At 37.1% G+C, this 16,914-nt stretch overlaps 1 protein-coding gene across 2 annotated transcripts in view; it reads right to left on the bottom strand.

Moving 5' to 3' along the window:
- Tmtc3 (Transmembrane O-mannosyltransferase targeting cadherins 3) overlaps window positions 1–16,914 on the bottom strand; it is a 586,368-nt gene that overhangs the window by 331,287 nt on the left and 238,167 nt on the right. For both annotated transcript variants that reach the window (XM_089099383.1, XM_089099384.1), the window contains exons 3-4: window positions 8,500–8,636; window positions 621–702 (exon numbers count right to left, since the gene is read on the bottom strand). In XM_089099383.1, the coding sequence (XP_088955509.1) occupies window positions 621–702; window positions 8,500–8,636 (219 nt within the window). The remainder of the gene's footprint in view (window positions 1–620; window positions 703–8,499; window positions 8,637–16,914) is intronic.

The following is a 16,914-nucleotide window of genomic DNA, read 5'->3' as shown; positions in this document are numbered from 1 at the left end:
TCAACACAGATATCAAACCACCTTGCAAAGAGCCTACCTAGTAGGTTTTGCTGAAGTAGCATATTGGGTTACTCAAAACCGTGCACTGATAATTCTACGCAGGTAACATTATTGTGGTTAGTGCAATATACCATTCACGTTAAGACACATTTCTTCCTTTCTCCAATAAAAAATGAATGTAGTCTAAATTTGAAACATGTAGTTTTGTCAAGACTGGGATGTCGGAGTAAGAAATAAAGGACTAAGTGGCTTAACAAGAATAGGAAAAGCCAAGAATAGGACACTTTATATTGGTTACTCCTGCTATTACATTGCACATACAAACAGGGTTGCCAATGTGGTATTTGTCCTTTTGACCTCAAATTTCCATTGAAAACAGAAAAACATATTTAACTACTTTCTTTCGAATTTTTAGTGCCACATATTCATAATAACACTAGAATTAAGAGGAAATTTGTCTGAAGTTTGTTTAAGAGTATAATAGCAGCAGGAGTAAGTCCAGCATTAACAAGCATGTGATTTTTGAGTAAGGCTAAAAGTAACGACAAAACATCCACCGCTTGTCCCCCCCCCCTCTCCGTGTGTTTTAGCGCCTTTTTTATAGCATATCAAGTACTTACCGCCTCAGTGTGAATTGGGTGCACAGCAAATAACAGAGCCGCTACAAATGATGTCGTCGGTTTCATAAATAGTGAGCACATCCTGAAATAAATACTCATTAATTTTTTTTATTATTATTATTATTATTTACAATAGAAATACTTAGAACTACATATAAATATATAAGTTTAAAGAGAAGTTTGTATGAAAAAAAAGGAAAGAAAAACATAAAAAAACGGAACTTAAAGGAGTAGGATTAAGGTGTAACAAACTATGTTTTTTGTTCTATATTCTCAACTATGGTTCTATATTGGTGTTTTACTATATCCCAAAAATTATGTGTTCATAGAAAGGTGCAGTTGACAACCTTAGGGGGTTGTGGAACACACCGGGAGGATGAGGGGCAAAACACTAATCAAACTCATTTTTAGCTAAACTTCTATGACAATTTTCTTGGGGCAGTCATTCCGACTAACGTTAGGCACTTTAGGCAACGCTCTAGCAATGTCTAAAGTACAGAGTCATCTACTTTCAATGTATTTTTCTCCCGCCCAGTTCGAGGGGGCTCATTCAATTGGAAACTGAGTGAAAAAAAGGATTATAATTGCGCAACGTTTGGATTATAAAACTTGGAATATAAAGGATTATAAAACAGTACTTTTTTTGGATTTTCGGGGGTAGTCAAATACCCCCCTTGCGAGTAAGTATCGTTTAATGTTTAGAATTATCATTATGTTCTTTCCCGAGTGAAAGCATAGTTCACACGAGGGTGCTTGTTATCAGTGTTTGGTGGCGGAGTTGGATTACTTCACGGATTTTCGAAGCCCATATTCCCCTGTTGCCGTTTTTATCACCCAAGTTTGATATTTATCCATTATTGAGTCCTACCTGTCCTGGTTACATTTTAAGCCGTGCCAGTAATTAACGGCCAAAGCGAACAGCGCGTTAAGATCAGAGTGGGTAAATAAATAATTGATCTTATTTGATCGTAATCGTCCCGCTGAGGACTCAGAAAACCCGTTGAATTCTACAGCTACTAGTACCGGAAGTTGTATCACCCAAATTACCGTGGAAACTTTATCACAGAATTTTAAGGAAGTACTTGAAGCTGTCCACGAAAATAATAGAAAACTTGGCATGATGAATAATGAGTAAAAAACACTAGACAATCGTGTTTCCAAATTAGAGGTGACACAGTCAGACCAGTGTTCTCAAATTGCTTTTCATGATAGTAGAATCAAAGTTCTAACAAATGAGAACTCATCCTTGAAATCACAATTATCAGTTGTTGTTGATGAAGCTAAGGCCCAGGGTGATGCAGATTTGGATATGTTGGATAGGATTATTAAACTGGAAATTAAACAGGGGGGAAAAAACATAATTGTTGGGAATATAGGTTGCAAAAGTTAAAATTTTGCTGTTGCTTTCTTCCAGGATATTGTTAAAGTGGGTTTAGAACAGTCTACAGTACCACCATTCAAAGTTATTCAGTGCAAGAAGGATGCCAAAATTTTCAAAGTTGAACTGAGTGACAAGGAAACAAAAATTGGTCTATTACGCAGTGCAAAAAAGCTAAAGAATAAGAATATTGGCCCATTCAAGGAATTGTTTCTTAGTGATGATGATGCTACCCCTGAGTTACGTCGGGCTAGAAAAATTTTATTTAATAAGCGAGCCCAGTTACGAGATGCAGGTTTTGATGCATGGGTTTCTAAATCTTTCCCACCTTGTGTTCAATTCAAACGCCCTGACGGATCGATCGCTAAGTATTTTCACAATGATGTAATTACTGAACTTGTTAGACCGGTTATTAGCCATGCCTATGGAGAGCGTAGTCAAAGAGGACGATTTGGAAAGCAGAAGTGAATGTTTTGCTTGTATGTAGTTAATCAAGAAAAAATTATATTTGTTTTTATAGTTTGTGATGTAAAGTTAAGTAATTTTAATTGGCTGTTAGGTAGAGTGTAGATTGGATACCCTCGTGTGTGATTGTATTGTGCTCTTTGGTGATTAATAATAATTGTTTTCTTCGCTTGCCTTTATTTAGAATTTATACCTTATTTCTTTTTGTGTTTGTTTTTCATTTTTTCTTTTGATTATTTTTGTTTCATTTTTGTTGTGAGAATTGAGAGATTATCTTTAATTGTGATTGGTACATGCCCTATTCGTCACCACAGGCCATTTGGATTTTTAATAGACAGTGGTTAGAGATCTTGTTCTACCCCTGGTGGTTCGCAGTATAACTGATTTGGAAAATAAGAAGGTAAATTTTTATAATTATTTTAATGAATGTATTAATAGAAATTTGGACTTTGTGGTTCCAGCTTTGAACCCCCCTGAGGATTCTAAATTTGTTTTTAGCAATGATATTCAGGATGTTGAGTGTCGGCATGGTGGATCGGAAGATTTGGGATTTTTCATTTGAATTGTCAGGGCCTAAATACGACATTTGATTTTTTAGCGAATTTAGCTAAACTTAATCTTTTCCATGTGCTTGCTTTGACGGAGACCTGGTTGAGGGACCACAATTCTGCTCTTTTAGATATACCTGGATATACTTTGTTTACTTGGAACCGGGAGTTAGGTCAACACGGGGGTCTTGCGGCTTATGTTCGTGAAGATCTCCGTGCGAGAGTCCGAGACGATCTAAGTGAATATAAAGAAATGGTGTTTGAAACACTAGTATTACAAGGTAAATTGAATAATGGTGATACATATTTAGTAATTGTATACAGGCCTCCTTCTGGTTCTATTCAAGAATTTTTTGAGAATTTTCATGAACAGCTGGCAAGAGTACAAATTAGTAATAACCCTTGTTACGTTCAAGGTGACTTCAATATTAACATGCTGGATATGGAGTCTTTAGTGACTTCTCAGTTAATAAATTTGTGTATGTCTTATGGTCTGTTCCCAACGATTAACATCCCAACTAGAGCTTCTAGGACTTCAAAGCTTTTGGATTAAATTTTTTCCAATGCACCTTTTAGATCGCCAGGAGTTCTTGTAAATGTGGAATCTGACCACTTTGGTGTTTTTGCAGACTTTGAGGTATCATCCCTAAGCGAGAAACTCCTGAACGGAGTAAAAGAGTTGTAGTTTTTGATCATAGTGCCCTATTGAAACTAAAAAATAATATGGATCATATTGATTGGGTATGTCTGTTTGGAAATGAGAGTGATGTAAATACTAAATTTTCACTCTTTTATAGTAAGCTTTTAGAAATGGTTAAGGAAGTGGAAGCAGGGAAGAATTCGAAAGGTAGAAAAGATTATGGGAGGAAGCCATGGATAACGCATGACCTTCTTCGAAAAATAAATGTAAGAGATAGACTGTTTAAGTCATAAGCTTTAAAACCTACGGAGGAGAATAAAGAGCGATACCGAGCTTTTCGTAATGGTTTGAATAATCTCCTCCGTGAGGCTAAACAAAAATATTTTAGTATGAAATTTAAGGATGTTAAAGGTAACCCGTTGAAGAATTGGAAAATAATCCGTAATATTATAGGTCAGCGGTCTAATATTCTACCAACTGAAGTGACTGTTAATGAGGTTATAATTACAGATGGTACTGGGATATGTAATGAGTTTCTAAATAATTTTTGTTCAATATGCCTACAAATAGCCGAGATCATTTCCTCCTCTCCACAAGACCCACCCTTTGGATCTTCTCTACCATCTACTGCAAATGTATCACTAAATCTAATGATGATTACATTAGATGAGTTAAGGGATATCATCTATAGTATGAAAAATAGTTCGTCCGGTAGTGACCTAGTGAGCCTAAAAATTCTAAAATGCATTTTCCCTTGTATATCTGGTGTTTTGACATCACTGATTAATGATTGCTTCCGTCAAGGAATGTTTCCAGATTGTTTAAAAAAAGCAAAAGTGACACCGGTTTATAAAGGTGGTGATAGAAATGATTTGGGTAATTATAACCCAATATCAGTCTTGCCAGTTATTTCTCATCTTGTTGAAAATTTTTTCAGTAATTGATTGACCTATTTTTTTGAGACGTTTAATTTGTTGAATAATAATCAGTTTGGTGTCAGAAAAGATAGGAAAACAGAGGATGCAGTGGTATTTTTTACTAGTATAATTAACATAGCTTTAGATGAAGGATTTAAGGTTGGTGCAGTGTTTCTTGACCTACAGAAGGCTTTTGATACAGTTGACCATGGCCTACTCCTGGAAAAATGCGAGGTCTATGGAATCCGAGGTAAAGCTCTTGACCTTATACGGAGCTTCCTTAGTAACCGGTACCAGTTTGTAGAGATAACTTGTATACAATCAGAAAACTGTGTCTCGTAACCTGGGTATAATGAGAATACTTAAGCATTTTTTTCCTCCTTTTGTTATGCGCCTTCTTTATTATTCCCTTATCCATCCATGATATATATTGTATTGTAGTAGCGTTTGGCTTGGAACATTTCCTTCTATTGTTCGGCCAATATGAGTTTTACAAAACAACGATGTTAGGCTGTTAGATGGCCTACATCCCCGGGATTCGGTACGAAACGCGTATGAGCGTGTAAAGATACTGCCAGCTTCCGGATTACGGGAGTCGTATATACTTCTATTCTTTTTTAGGATTCAGAAGGGTATAAACCTCCCGTGTTTTGATAGCTTGGCAAACCTGAGATCTTCCGTCCATGATTATGATACTAGGTCATCTGTAGAGATTAATATTCCGCTGGTTGTTTCGGCCCGATAGATGTTTTCTTTGCTTCACAGGGGGATCAGAAGTTGGAACCATCTTGATCAAAATATAAAAAAATATAGGTGATATTTCTTCTTTTAAGATAGTAATTAAAGGGATGCTTTTTAGTAAGTATGAATTTTAGTGTTTTTTTCTTCTTTTTTTTTCTTTTTTTTTTTAATAATGATATTGGTAAATATTTATGGCTCCTGAGGGTGATGATTATGAATATGATAGTAAATTTAATGAAAATGTTAAGGAGTAAGGCTTGTGGTGCTGTTTGGGGACTGTGATATAGATAGTTTATTTTTTTTTCGTTTTTTTATTTTTTGTTATGTTAGTGTATTTTTGCCACCCCCTTGGACAAGTTTTTACTTCTTGGGGTGACCGTTAAACTTATGTTAAATTGTTTGTTTGTTTAGAATAAATCTCTCTCTCTCGAAAGTTCTAGTACCTTTTTGATTAAAAATGCTTTGACGGCGATCAACTCCCTTCCTGTTCCTTTTTTTTACTATCTGGTCCCCTAGATCCTCCATTATATCGGATCAACTTTTGAGATAGTCAGTTTCTTCAGAACAGTCAAATGATCCAACAAGTATGCCTTCGGGTATATGACACCCAAAGCCCCTGGGGCAGAGATGGTAAATTAGGCTAAAATTGTTTACAAAAAGGTATTATAGTAGAAAGAGGGAGCTTCTTTGATTAGAGGTGTAGGATTGGCTCGAAACCTTCAAGGATCGTTCTCCAGGCCAAGCGGATCTTTCGTTTCTTGGGGGGAGGCGGGGTATCATGGAGCCCAGAAATGGGCCAAAAAAACTATTCATCTCGTTTCAAACCAAACAGTTTGAAACTTGCCACCGTAAGCTTTTGGGCAAGAGGAACCTAATTCACAAAAAAATTGGGGGGGGCCTAAAACAGGTCAAAAGAGAACAAGCAAACTTTTTCGGATTGATTAGAAGCTTCTGTCCTTAAGTCCTTGGGCTAAGCCGACTCCAACGCAGAAGGAAAGTTAACGAAATTACTGTTTTCCCGAAAATAGGGCCCGATAAACGGCAACAAAATATTTTTTTTTATCTCTGAACGGCTTGAGACATAAAACCATAGGTCCCAAGGAATAGAATGCAAGAAAATAACTTTAGTTTGGGGCTCTGGGTATCCCAAATATGGACCCAAAAGGGGGCCAATTTTTTTTCCAATCGGCCTGAAACTTTACATGTTTAAGCACCTGGGCGATGGGGATGCCAATGCACAAAACAACTTGAAAAGAAAATTTTCCCTGGAAATGATTTTTTTCGCCCATTTTCTGCTGATTTTCCACAAACGTTTCTCATTTTCAAACTTGGCACCTGCTAAGTCTTGAAATTGCATAGCCGTATGTAAAGGTCTTTTTCACTAAAAAGTGAGTTCCCGGGTTTTCCTGTTTTTTTTTTTAACACATGTATGGTGATATAACTTAAAACTTAACCGATTTAAAGAATCAGATTTCATTTTTACTGTCCTTAGTACTTAAAGCTTCAATTTTATTTATTATTCATTTTAATTTATGTTTCTTTTAGGTTTCATTTATACATTCATAATAATTTCTGTTCGTTTCAAATTCGTCTTATTAAATAACTTTATTTCTGCTCTTTTTAAGTTTTAGTATGGCTCTTTATTTTCCTTGTAAAAACCCTTTTCATTGGAAAACATTTTTTTCAATTAATGATAATAAAAAAAAACAACAGCGAACCATTACAAAAAACGAAATATTATCTAAAGAAAACCTTATCAACATAAATAGAATCATGCAAATACAATTTTTCACACTAAAATCATTTCAAATTATTTCAACAATAAGAGAGACATTCTTCCCTTAGGGCTTTATCATTTGCTCAGTTCAAATATATTTTTCCAAATGACCGGATGCCAGGGGTCAAATCTCCTCTCCAAATTGATTGAAACGACCTCTCATGAAAGATTAAAATTTGGCTCTGAAAATACACTGGAAGGTTGTGAACCCCACACGCCACACCCCATACAAATAGACCTACAAACCTCGCTTCCCCTTTCCCCGTGTAAGATGAATGCAATAATTTAACACTGTATAAAAATTGGTGATAATGCATTTACGTTGCATATAATAGGCGGTTATATTAAATGGACTGTGTATCTGTTTTGGAATAAATGATGCGATCAAAGGGATACAGATCCTCCAAAAGTGTCGACGTTTCTATCGCTGAGTCTTTTTTACAGAGACAGATAGCAAGCCTGTCGCCCAGTCTTGCGGCAGCGGAACCGAACCCCGGGTCTTGTATCCTGTTAATCATCTCATCAGACGGATAAAGCAGGCAATTTCTCAGAAAAATATACAATTTTTTTTCTGAGAAATTGACATCGCAGGTCTTTTACGGGCTGTGTCGCCCTTGTCGTGCAATCATACAAATTGTTTTTGGCTCTTAACTTTTTATCGCAATTCCAATTTCAATAAATTTTATATACTTGAAATCATCACGAAAAGGAAAGTTCGATATATTTATTATTATAAAATATTCGTTTTTAGACGAATATTTCCTTGCCTTGCCGAAGTATCAGCTTTGGTCTTTTTTCACTTCTTTTTTGTCCACTGGCTGATATTGCCCCTGTTTTCTCATTTATTTTTATAATCATATTTTTTTCTTTTTGCCAAACATTATGTGTGGTGTTAGAAAGAATACACTCGTTTTTAGAATTTCGATTACTTTTGATACAGATTGAACTTTACTTACAGTTCGCTACCATAAATTTTTTGAAAAATTTAACCTATTAAGCAAAGAGCTCACTAATTCCTAATTCAGTTCACCACAAAAAAAACACATATATAATACATTTCCTGGTAAACACAAGTACCAAAATTAGAAACTCCCCGTTTCCCCTGGGAAGATCCACGACTACAATAACTTACACTAATACTCCTTGTGAACAGTGGCGGATCCGGGATTTTTTTAGGGGGCGGGGGGGGGGCAAAATAGGTTGATCCAATAAAATTGCGTTAGGAGCAAGGTTAATTAACGCAACTCGCGTTAATTAAAAACGCAAAGTTAAACGCAAACTTGCGTTAATTAAGTAAATTACACTACTAAGGACAATGTTAGGGGGCGCGTGCCCCCCTCGGGCCCCCTGGATTCGCCACTGCCTGTAAAGAAGATGGTTACCCTATAAAAAGAAGCAATAGCTGATACTAACCGGAAAAAAAGACACGTGACCCCTGCGTGAAGGAGGATATTCACCAAATGATATCCCCATGGTTCTAGCTGGTGGAGCCAATAGTTCCATCGAAATGTCAAGACACAAAGGGGGCGGTAAGATTTATGACTCTGCTCCTTAAGAAGAAATGAAAAATATGATCTTATTAAGTTCTTAGAAAAAAAAGAGTAAAAGCTCATGCGGGAGTTACCTATATTATATCATATCAGAAGGAAAACACAGAAAAAAGACATCAAGGTGCTGCAAGTTAAAAAAAAAAAAATTGTTGCTCTAGTGTGGGAGTCCCTCAGTGTTCTACGAAGGTGATTAAGGATATGTTAAGTTACCTATATTATATTATATCAGAAGGAAAACACAGAAAAAAGACATCAAGGTGCAGCAAGTTAAAAAAAAACAATTGTTGCTCTAGTGTGGGAGTCCCTCAGTGTTCTACGAAGGTGATTAAGGATATGTTAAAGGTAAAGCAATTCGTTCTTCAGTCCTAGAAACTCATTTCTCAGCTGGTACTTACTTAATTATTTTTTTAGCATAAATATCATGCATGGGCGTAGGGAGGGGAGGGGGGCAGCTCCCCCCCCCAGATCTTCAAATTTAAATTAGATATGGCTTAAAAAGCAGATGGTTTGGAAAACGCAGTTGATAAAACTCCGTCACACTAACGACTGCGCCCCCTCAGAGACCATATACGGCCTAATGCTGCCTACGCCCATGATATCATGGGGAAGTACCCCATTATGTTTAGAACAATATACGATTATCCGATCATCGTTTGTTCATTTAAGTTTCAACGTCTCTGTTTGATTTCACGTGAAAATTCTGTTGTTTTTTTTTAAACTTACTTTCTCTACGTTTTTCAACTATCTATAATAAGTAAATAATATTTTACACAATAAAGGGATTAAGAACAAAGCACAGGACCGCATGAGAATGGCATAATAGAAATTAGCAGGTATGAAGTTTTTAAAAAACCTTAAACAGAACGGCCATGTCCTCATTTTGACTTTACGAAATTATGGAAAAATTTGGGCGTGAATTGCGTACTACGGATCATAAGAGAGAAGTTATTAATTTGTCGAGACAAAATCTTTTTCACTTCTTAAATCGAACACCAGCATTCGAAGAATTTCGTTTGACTGCACCCTCTCTCGATTTTCTCTAACCACTGGACCGATATAATTATCCCCGAAAAAAGTACAGTGCTAACAATCGTTGTCCTTTACGGTTTCTGCCTTACATCTGACAAATTTCACGAGGTTGGGAAGGGGTCTAAAATGCCAAAAAGGATGTTCAGGCTGTGAATTTTTAATTTTTACAAAGAAAGATAATTCTTTTGAAAAATCTGACTCTTTGATGATGCCCAATCCCATCCTCCCTCTCTAATAGTAAAAATAAAAGCAATCTACCATTTTGCGAAAAAAAACCTCCAATAATAAGAGGAAGGCCACCACCCCATCGGCATCCAAAAAGAACACTTGTCCCAATATATTCCTTCAAACGAAAAAAGGTTCAAGGATGAATTGCCAAACCCCAGCGCATTCATTGAGGGTTTGTCTAAAACTACACTTAGTCTAAAACTTTATAAGTAATGCACCTCTTTTCCTCCCTAATAAATACAAACTGACCCCCACCCTTCCTACTGCAAAGTCCCCTTAACAGTTTGTATGCGACTATGTAATCTTTTTAAATGTGTACACGAAGTGTCAAATGAATCAACTCAGTCATATGAAGCTTACAAATAATTGTCTATAATAACTATTCATTTCGTATGGCCTACAAATATGTTTAAAAAGGAACGTGCCACCGTAGGACAGTAATGATTGGCTCTCATATTAATTTAAAAATTTATGACAGTTTCAAACTGATTGAGTATCTCTGAATTTTTCATCGACAGAATATTGCCCCTATGGGGGAAAGGGTGTTCGTTTTATACCAAATAATGCCGGAATGATAGTAATTTTGGCTACTATACTTCATTAATTATAGCAGTTAATTCAAATTAATAATAAAAATAATCTTGGCCAGTGTAGCCGTACAATGTCAGATTTAAAGCCTAAAAATCGATTACATACAAAGTTTGGTGAAACTAAACTCTGTTGGTGAAATAGGAATTTAATATTTTATTTTTTCCTACTATATTTAAATAGTCTTTCAGATTTGCAATCAACAATCTCCTTAAATACCAACCTTGATGGCATCGAACTCAAGTCATGAAATGTGCACTAAATCGTCTCTGGTTTTTTTAGTTCTAAATTCGAATATTAGCCCCAGATTTGTAATCAACAAGCTCAAAACCCTCAAATAGTAACTTCACTAAAAATCAAACAATATTTGTGAATTATATAGTTTTTTTTTATTTAGAACAGCGAAAATACGATCTTAACAATTTTTAAGGATCAACATTTAATCAATTAGGATCATTCCCTGAATAATTTTGGAATGATCCATGAGGCAAAAGAGTACAATTTGCCTTTATTTGCAAAGTTTACAGTGGGAGGCGTTGGAAAAGTGTTTGAGTGAAGCGAGGTCAAGGGTCCCCTTTTAGACCCTCCGCTTACACAGCCTTAAAATATTTGCATGAGTATCATTTCAACATTGTGAAAAATTATCCTTAGATTTCAGTCAACAACCTCAGTACCACTAATTACCAGGTTTTCCGTAAACCAAACACTATTTGCCAAATATCTTCTTCTATCTATATCTATATCTTCTATCTATATCTCTATCTATATTCAAATATCTATATTTTTATTTCAGGTTTCTAAACTGGAATGTCAGCCTTATACTGGAATCAAAAGGCTTAGAAAAGCTTCAAGACCAGTGTTATAAAAATAGTTGACTCTCTATCTCTCACGAAAACGGAAGCTTGACAGCTTTTAATTTGAAATCTTCACGTCGCAAAAAGAGCAGGACAAAACAGAAATAAAAACCTTGTTAATCCATAAATATCCGAATAAAATAATCACAAGCCGTTTTGACATACTAGGATACAACTGAACCTTTCCGGTTAAGCATGAAAACTGATCTCTCTTCTCATCCATCCCATTTTTTTAGTAAAAAGACCCTTAAAAATTCTTCCGTAAAACTAAGGCTGATCGAAAATTTCAACTTAATATACAAATTTTTCCAAAAATTCAATTTGCAGTCCAACAATTTTTGAAACTTCACAAATTTTGAAGCAATCTGTGTAGTTCTATGAAGTAAATCCTTTTAACCCCTGAATCAATAATGATACACTAGTTGATCATAGGCAGCGCAAAAGCACTGCCTAAGTGAAGAATAAAGACCAGAACATAATTTGAACTTTTCTGAAAACAAAATACATTTTAAATGTTTTCAAAATTTTTAACTTTAATAAATAAAAAAGTATCATAACTTTAAGGAATAAATATCAGTATGTATGTTAAACTGACAATCCATGGTCAATTTTTTTTTTTTCACTAAAGTTCAAATTATGTTCTGGTCTTAAGAAGGCATGGGGTTATTTGAATGTATTTCTTTTTATTTCTGGTCTAGGATTATTTGAATATATTTCTGCTTATTTTTGGCAAGTGCAGAGGATGGGTTGTAAACACAAACCACATGAAAATAAATGCCATGCGGTTCTACAAACGACAAAAAACAGAACCCAAAATAAAATTTTTACGTCTGAAGTAAGACTTGTATAAACAAAGTCACAAGATATAACAGCTTATCTTGTATACAAAAAAAACATAATTTCGGCAATAATCACTCACTTTCTTCTTTGCCCTGTTTGTCAATAATAATATATAAAAAAAAAAAAAAAAAAAAAAAAATAAAAAGCTTATTATTCGTTGATTAGGCTCCGTGTTGAGTTTGAATCATTTCAGGACTTCATTTCTACTAGTTTTAAGTTTTAATACCAGGGGCCAAGCTTCGCTCTGTGAAGCTAATTTTAGAATCAGGGTTTAAATCCCCCCCCCCGTGTAAAATTCCCTCCCAGAAATGCAAAAACCTTTTTCTGTAATTTTCAAAATTTAGTTGTGTAAAATTCATTTTATTTCTTTGGCCAGTCATTTCGTGAATTGGTGCCCCCGAACGTGCAAAGGATTAAATAAAAAAAACAAGCTTTTTTCAACTGAAAGTAAGGAGCAACATTAAAACTTAAAACGAACAGGAGTTATTATGTATATGAGGGGAGTCGCATCTCATCAATACCTCGCTTTTTGCGCTAAAGTTTGATTTTTTGATCCAGCTATTTAAGAATGAATCCTGAATCACAATGGCCATTTAATTAGAATAATAAGCTCTTTTAGAAGTTCTAGGTATTTAGGTATTAGGGAAGTAAGATATTGAGGAAAGACGAACCCCTAATATACGTAATAATTTTTGTTCGTTTTGAGTTTTAATGTTGCTCCTTACTTTCAGTTGAAAAAAAATTGTTTTTTTAATTTAATTTCTGATCGTTTTTTAAATAATGCTGGGAAATCCGGGTTCCCCTCTCTGTAAAACTTCCTTCCCCCACGAAAAACTTCTACTTAGAAAGATTATCCCACGTAACCCCCCTCCCCTTTACCAGAACCCTCCTCCCTGAAAAATGTCTGTACCATTCCCAATAACCAATACTATAAGTAAACAACGGGCAAAGTTCATAGCTTGCAGCCCTTCTCCCGGGTATTGTGGGGGGTCAAGTCATCTTCAAAGAAATAATTATTAAATTTTTCGACTATCCTGAAAAATTGCTACTTCAAAATTTTGATCAGGCAACTTAGATTAAAAAATTAGCATGGGAGGGGTTCTAGCTGACCTCCAATATTTTTGGTCACTTAACACGGGCACTAGAACGTTTGATTTCTGATAAAATGAGCCCTCTCTCGACCTTCTAATATCACTGGCTCGACACCATAACCCCTGGGGAAAACAAACAAACTAAAAAAAAACAAAAAACAAATAAACACGCATCCGTGATCTTTCTTCCGGCAAAAAATACAAAGTTCCACATTTTGTACATAGGAGCTTGAAGCCTCTACAGAAGGGTTCTCTGGTATGCTGAATCTGAAGGTGTCATTTTCATTAAGATCACTTGATATTTTGGGGGTGTAACTTGCCAAAATTTTCCCCCTTTTTACAAAATAGGGCAAATTTTCCCAGGTTCGTAACTTTTGATGGGTAACATTATATTTGATGAATTTTACATACTCTGAATGAAAATCAAAATTTTATTCTTTTGATGTACCCATTGTTATCAAGACTCTGTTTCTTAGAGGTCTGGTTACTATTGAGCCGCCTGGCTCCTTACTTACAGTTCGTTGTCACAAACTGTTTGAAAACAGACATACTTTACTAAAAATGCAGATCGAAATAACATACTTTTAGTTGAATATCTTGCTAGAATCCTTTTCAAATTTCAATCGACCTGTTCCTTCAACCTTAATTAATGCAATGCAAAATTAATTCAGGGCGGGGACTTTGCTAATAGTAATGGCATAATTGATATTCACCCAACCTTGCTCTTATCTCAAACTTCATTTTGACAGTCCTAATAAAATACTTCAGATAATTATTTTAAGAAAAATATAATAATGACTCTGGGGTCCAGTCCTGCTATAATCCTTCAGCAGATTATCAGAGGCAACGCTATAACGTTCCCTATAGTAAAGGCCATTTGGCTCCAATGTTTTATTATTTATTTATGTTTCTGTTTTACCTGAGTTACCTTCTCAGTGACTGCCGCTCCCAGGCAGCTCAGGCGCGTCCCCAGGTGGCGGATAGGGGAAAGTCCTCCAGATATGGGGGATTCCTTCGAATAACCAATAAAAAGATGCGGAACAAGGGGGGACCCAGTTTCTGGGGGTCCTTAAAGATAGCTGGGATCCCTAACTCTGGGGCCAAACACAGTTAAGGAGGAACTAAGGTCCCTTTTATGGTTCTGTGCTGGGCCCACTGACGCATGGACACGTCCCGACAGAGTCAAACCCTAGTCCCGGCTATGGGTAAATAGTCAGCAAGCAGAAAGCTGTGAGGGCGGAGTACTCTCAAGATGGAGGAAATCGACCGCCTGCAAAGGACAGAGAGGAGTGGCTTGCCGCTCTCCTAAAATAGCCATGAAACCCTCTTCTTTTAAATGTTAAGGATCAGTTGAAAACAAAGAGACGAAACCGTGCTATTGCGTCCGGGGTAATCGACGAAAGGCAAGATATAATAGCAAATGATAATGATAATGTTACCGCGCACGGGGGAGCCGACGATCTGACGACTTCAGACGAAGATACGCGAACTCGACAGATGATGACGAATCCCATTGAGGATGATAGTGCTTTACCAGGAGAAACCCCTATTCTGACCCAGAAAGCCCCCTTCTACCTGGGGACTTTGAATGTGCGAACTTTGGCAAAGACAGGGAAACTAGAGCTAATTGTCAAAGAGCTCGAGAGGTACAGCTGGGACGTTATTGGCTCTCGGAAACTCACTTACCTGGCTCAGGAGAACAACGATGCGGCGACATCATACTTTCGTACTCTGGTAGATCTGATGGCAAACACTGACAAGGCGTTGGCTTTCTCTTGACACTCAAAGCGAAGCGCGCACTCATTGCCACAAAGTTAGTCTCAGAGCGCCTTATAATGATTCGGCTGCGAGCGAAAGTACAAAACATTACCGTCATCCTAGTGTACGCCCCCGACTCCTCAAGACCTGATGAAGAAGTTGACACCTTCTATCAACAACTTCAGTCTCTAACTGATGAAGTCCCAAAGAAAGATCTCCTCGTAGTAATGGGTGACTTCAATGCTATCGCCGGAGAAGCTACACAACCTAACAATGATGTCTAAGGCAGAGTTGGCCTTGGGAGGCGAAACGCACGTGACGAGCGTCTACTTGAGTTCTGCATGGATAATGATCTCTTTGTTACGAGCTCAATGTTCAAACATAGAAAGAGAAGAAAGGCAACTTGGATATCCCCAGATGGAAAGACGACAGATATGATCGAGTATGTCCTCATCTCAAAACGGTGGAAGTCATCTGTCACAAATACCACCGCCTTGCCTGGAGGGGATTTCGATTCGGATCATTTCCATGTAATGAGCACATCGGGCAAAACTCCGACTCAAAACCCTTCCCGTAAAGAAAAATACGATCCCAAGATTCCGCACCGATAAACTGAAAGAACGCACCACTTTCCTGCAGCCGCTAGAAAAAAGTCTTGGTACTGTACTTGAGCCACTCCCGTCGACCATAACCCTTGACATCTTAGATGACCTAGTTGAGAAACTGAACACAGCACTCATAGATACAACTAACGAAATCTTAGGCCACAAACCTAAAACAGAGAAGCCCTGGATAACAGATAAGATCCTAGATCTTTGTGACCAAAAGTGACAGGTTTTCAACAAGCTGGACCGAGAAAGTAGGGACATGTATAAGCGGATACAGCGGACGGTAAACAAAAACATTCGGACAGCCCTCAGAGATTACATACATGAGAAGTGCGAGTCCTGCGAAAAGGATTTCAAATCAGGAAACAGTCACAGAATGTACAAAACTGTCAAAGAACTCTCCACGAAAAAACCCACCATCACTGCTAGCGTCCTAGACAAGGGCGGTAAGCTCCTCAGTGACAGCTAAGCTATTAAAGGCAGATGGAAAAGCCACTTCGAAGAGAAACTGAATCCGCTTCTTACCTGCAACCCAACTGTGCTATCAGGATACCCCATGTTGGAGTGCGACCCTAGCCCCCCACCTTTACTTAGTGAAGTAAAAGAGGCCATTCACAGTCTCAAAAAAAATAAAGCCCCAGGATCTGATGGTATCCCTGCCGAGCTGCTTAAAGTTGGGTCTCCTCTGCTAGAAGACCTACTACATAAAGTGGCTGTCGCCGTGAGGTCAACAGGTCATTTCCCAAAAGCATGGGTGAAGGCAGTAATTTTATCGCTCCAAAAGAAAGTCCCTTAAAACAACTGTGAGAATTACTAGCCCATAAGCCTTACAAGTCATCCAGCTAAAGTCATAACAACGACCTTTCTAAACCGAATCAGACCCATAACGGACCACATCATCAGCGACTGTCAGGCTGATTTTTGCCCTGGACGGTCTACCACCGACCAGATCTTTGTAGTGAGGCAACTCGCAGGAAGGTACCTTGAATCTGGCAAAGAAATCCTCCAACTATTCATTGACTTTAAGCAGGCCTTCGATCTAATATGGCGAAATGGACTTTGGCATATGCTAGCCCACTATGGCGTTCCTGAAAATACAGTCAAAATAGACAAAAATAAGTACGACAATTACCGTAGTTATGTTCATACCCCAGAAGGCCAAACAGAAGAGTTCGCTACAACTTTGGGCGTGCTACAAGGTTGCATACTTTCACCATAAATTTTCAAGCTCTTTTTACATGCCATACTGCCCCTGCTTGAGAACAATGTAGGAGTGACCGTT

This window comes from Artemia sp. Qi Xiang Cuo, chromosome 13, assembly GCF_049724085.1.
Source record: "Artemia sp. Qi Xiang Cuo chromosome 13, ASM4972408v1, whole genome shotgun sequence".
In the NCBI taxonomy this organism is placed as follows: Eukaryota; Metazoa; Arthropoda; class Branchiopoda; order Anostraca; family Artemiidae; genus Artemia; species Artemia sp. Qi Xiang Cuo.
Note: the sequence above shows the minus strand (reverse complement) of the source record. Positions and strands in the feature narration are given on the sequence as shown.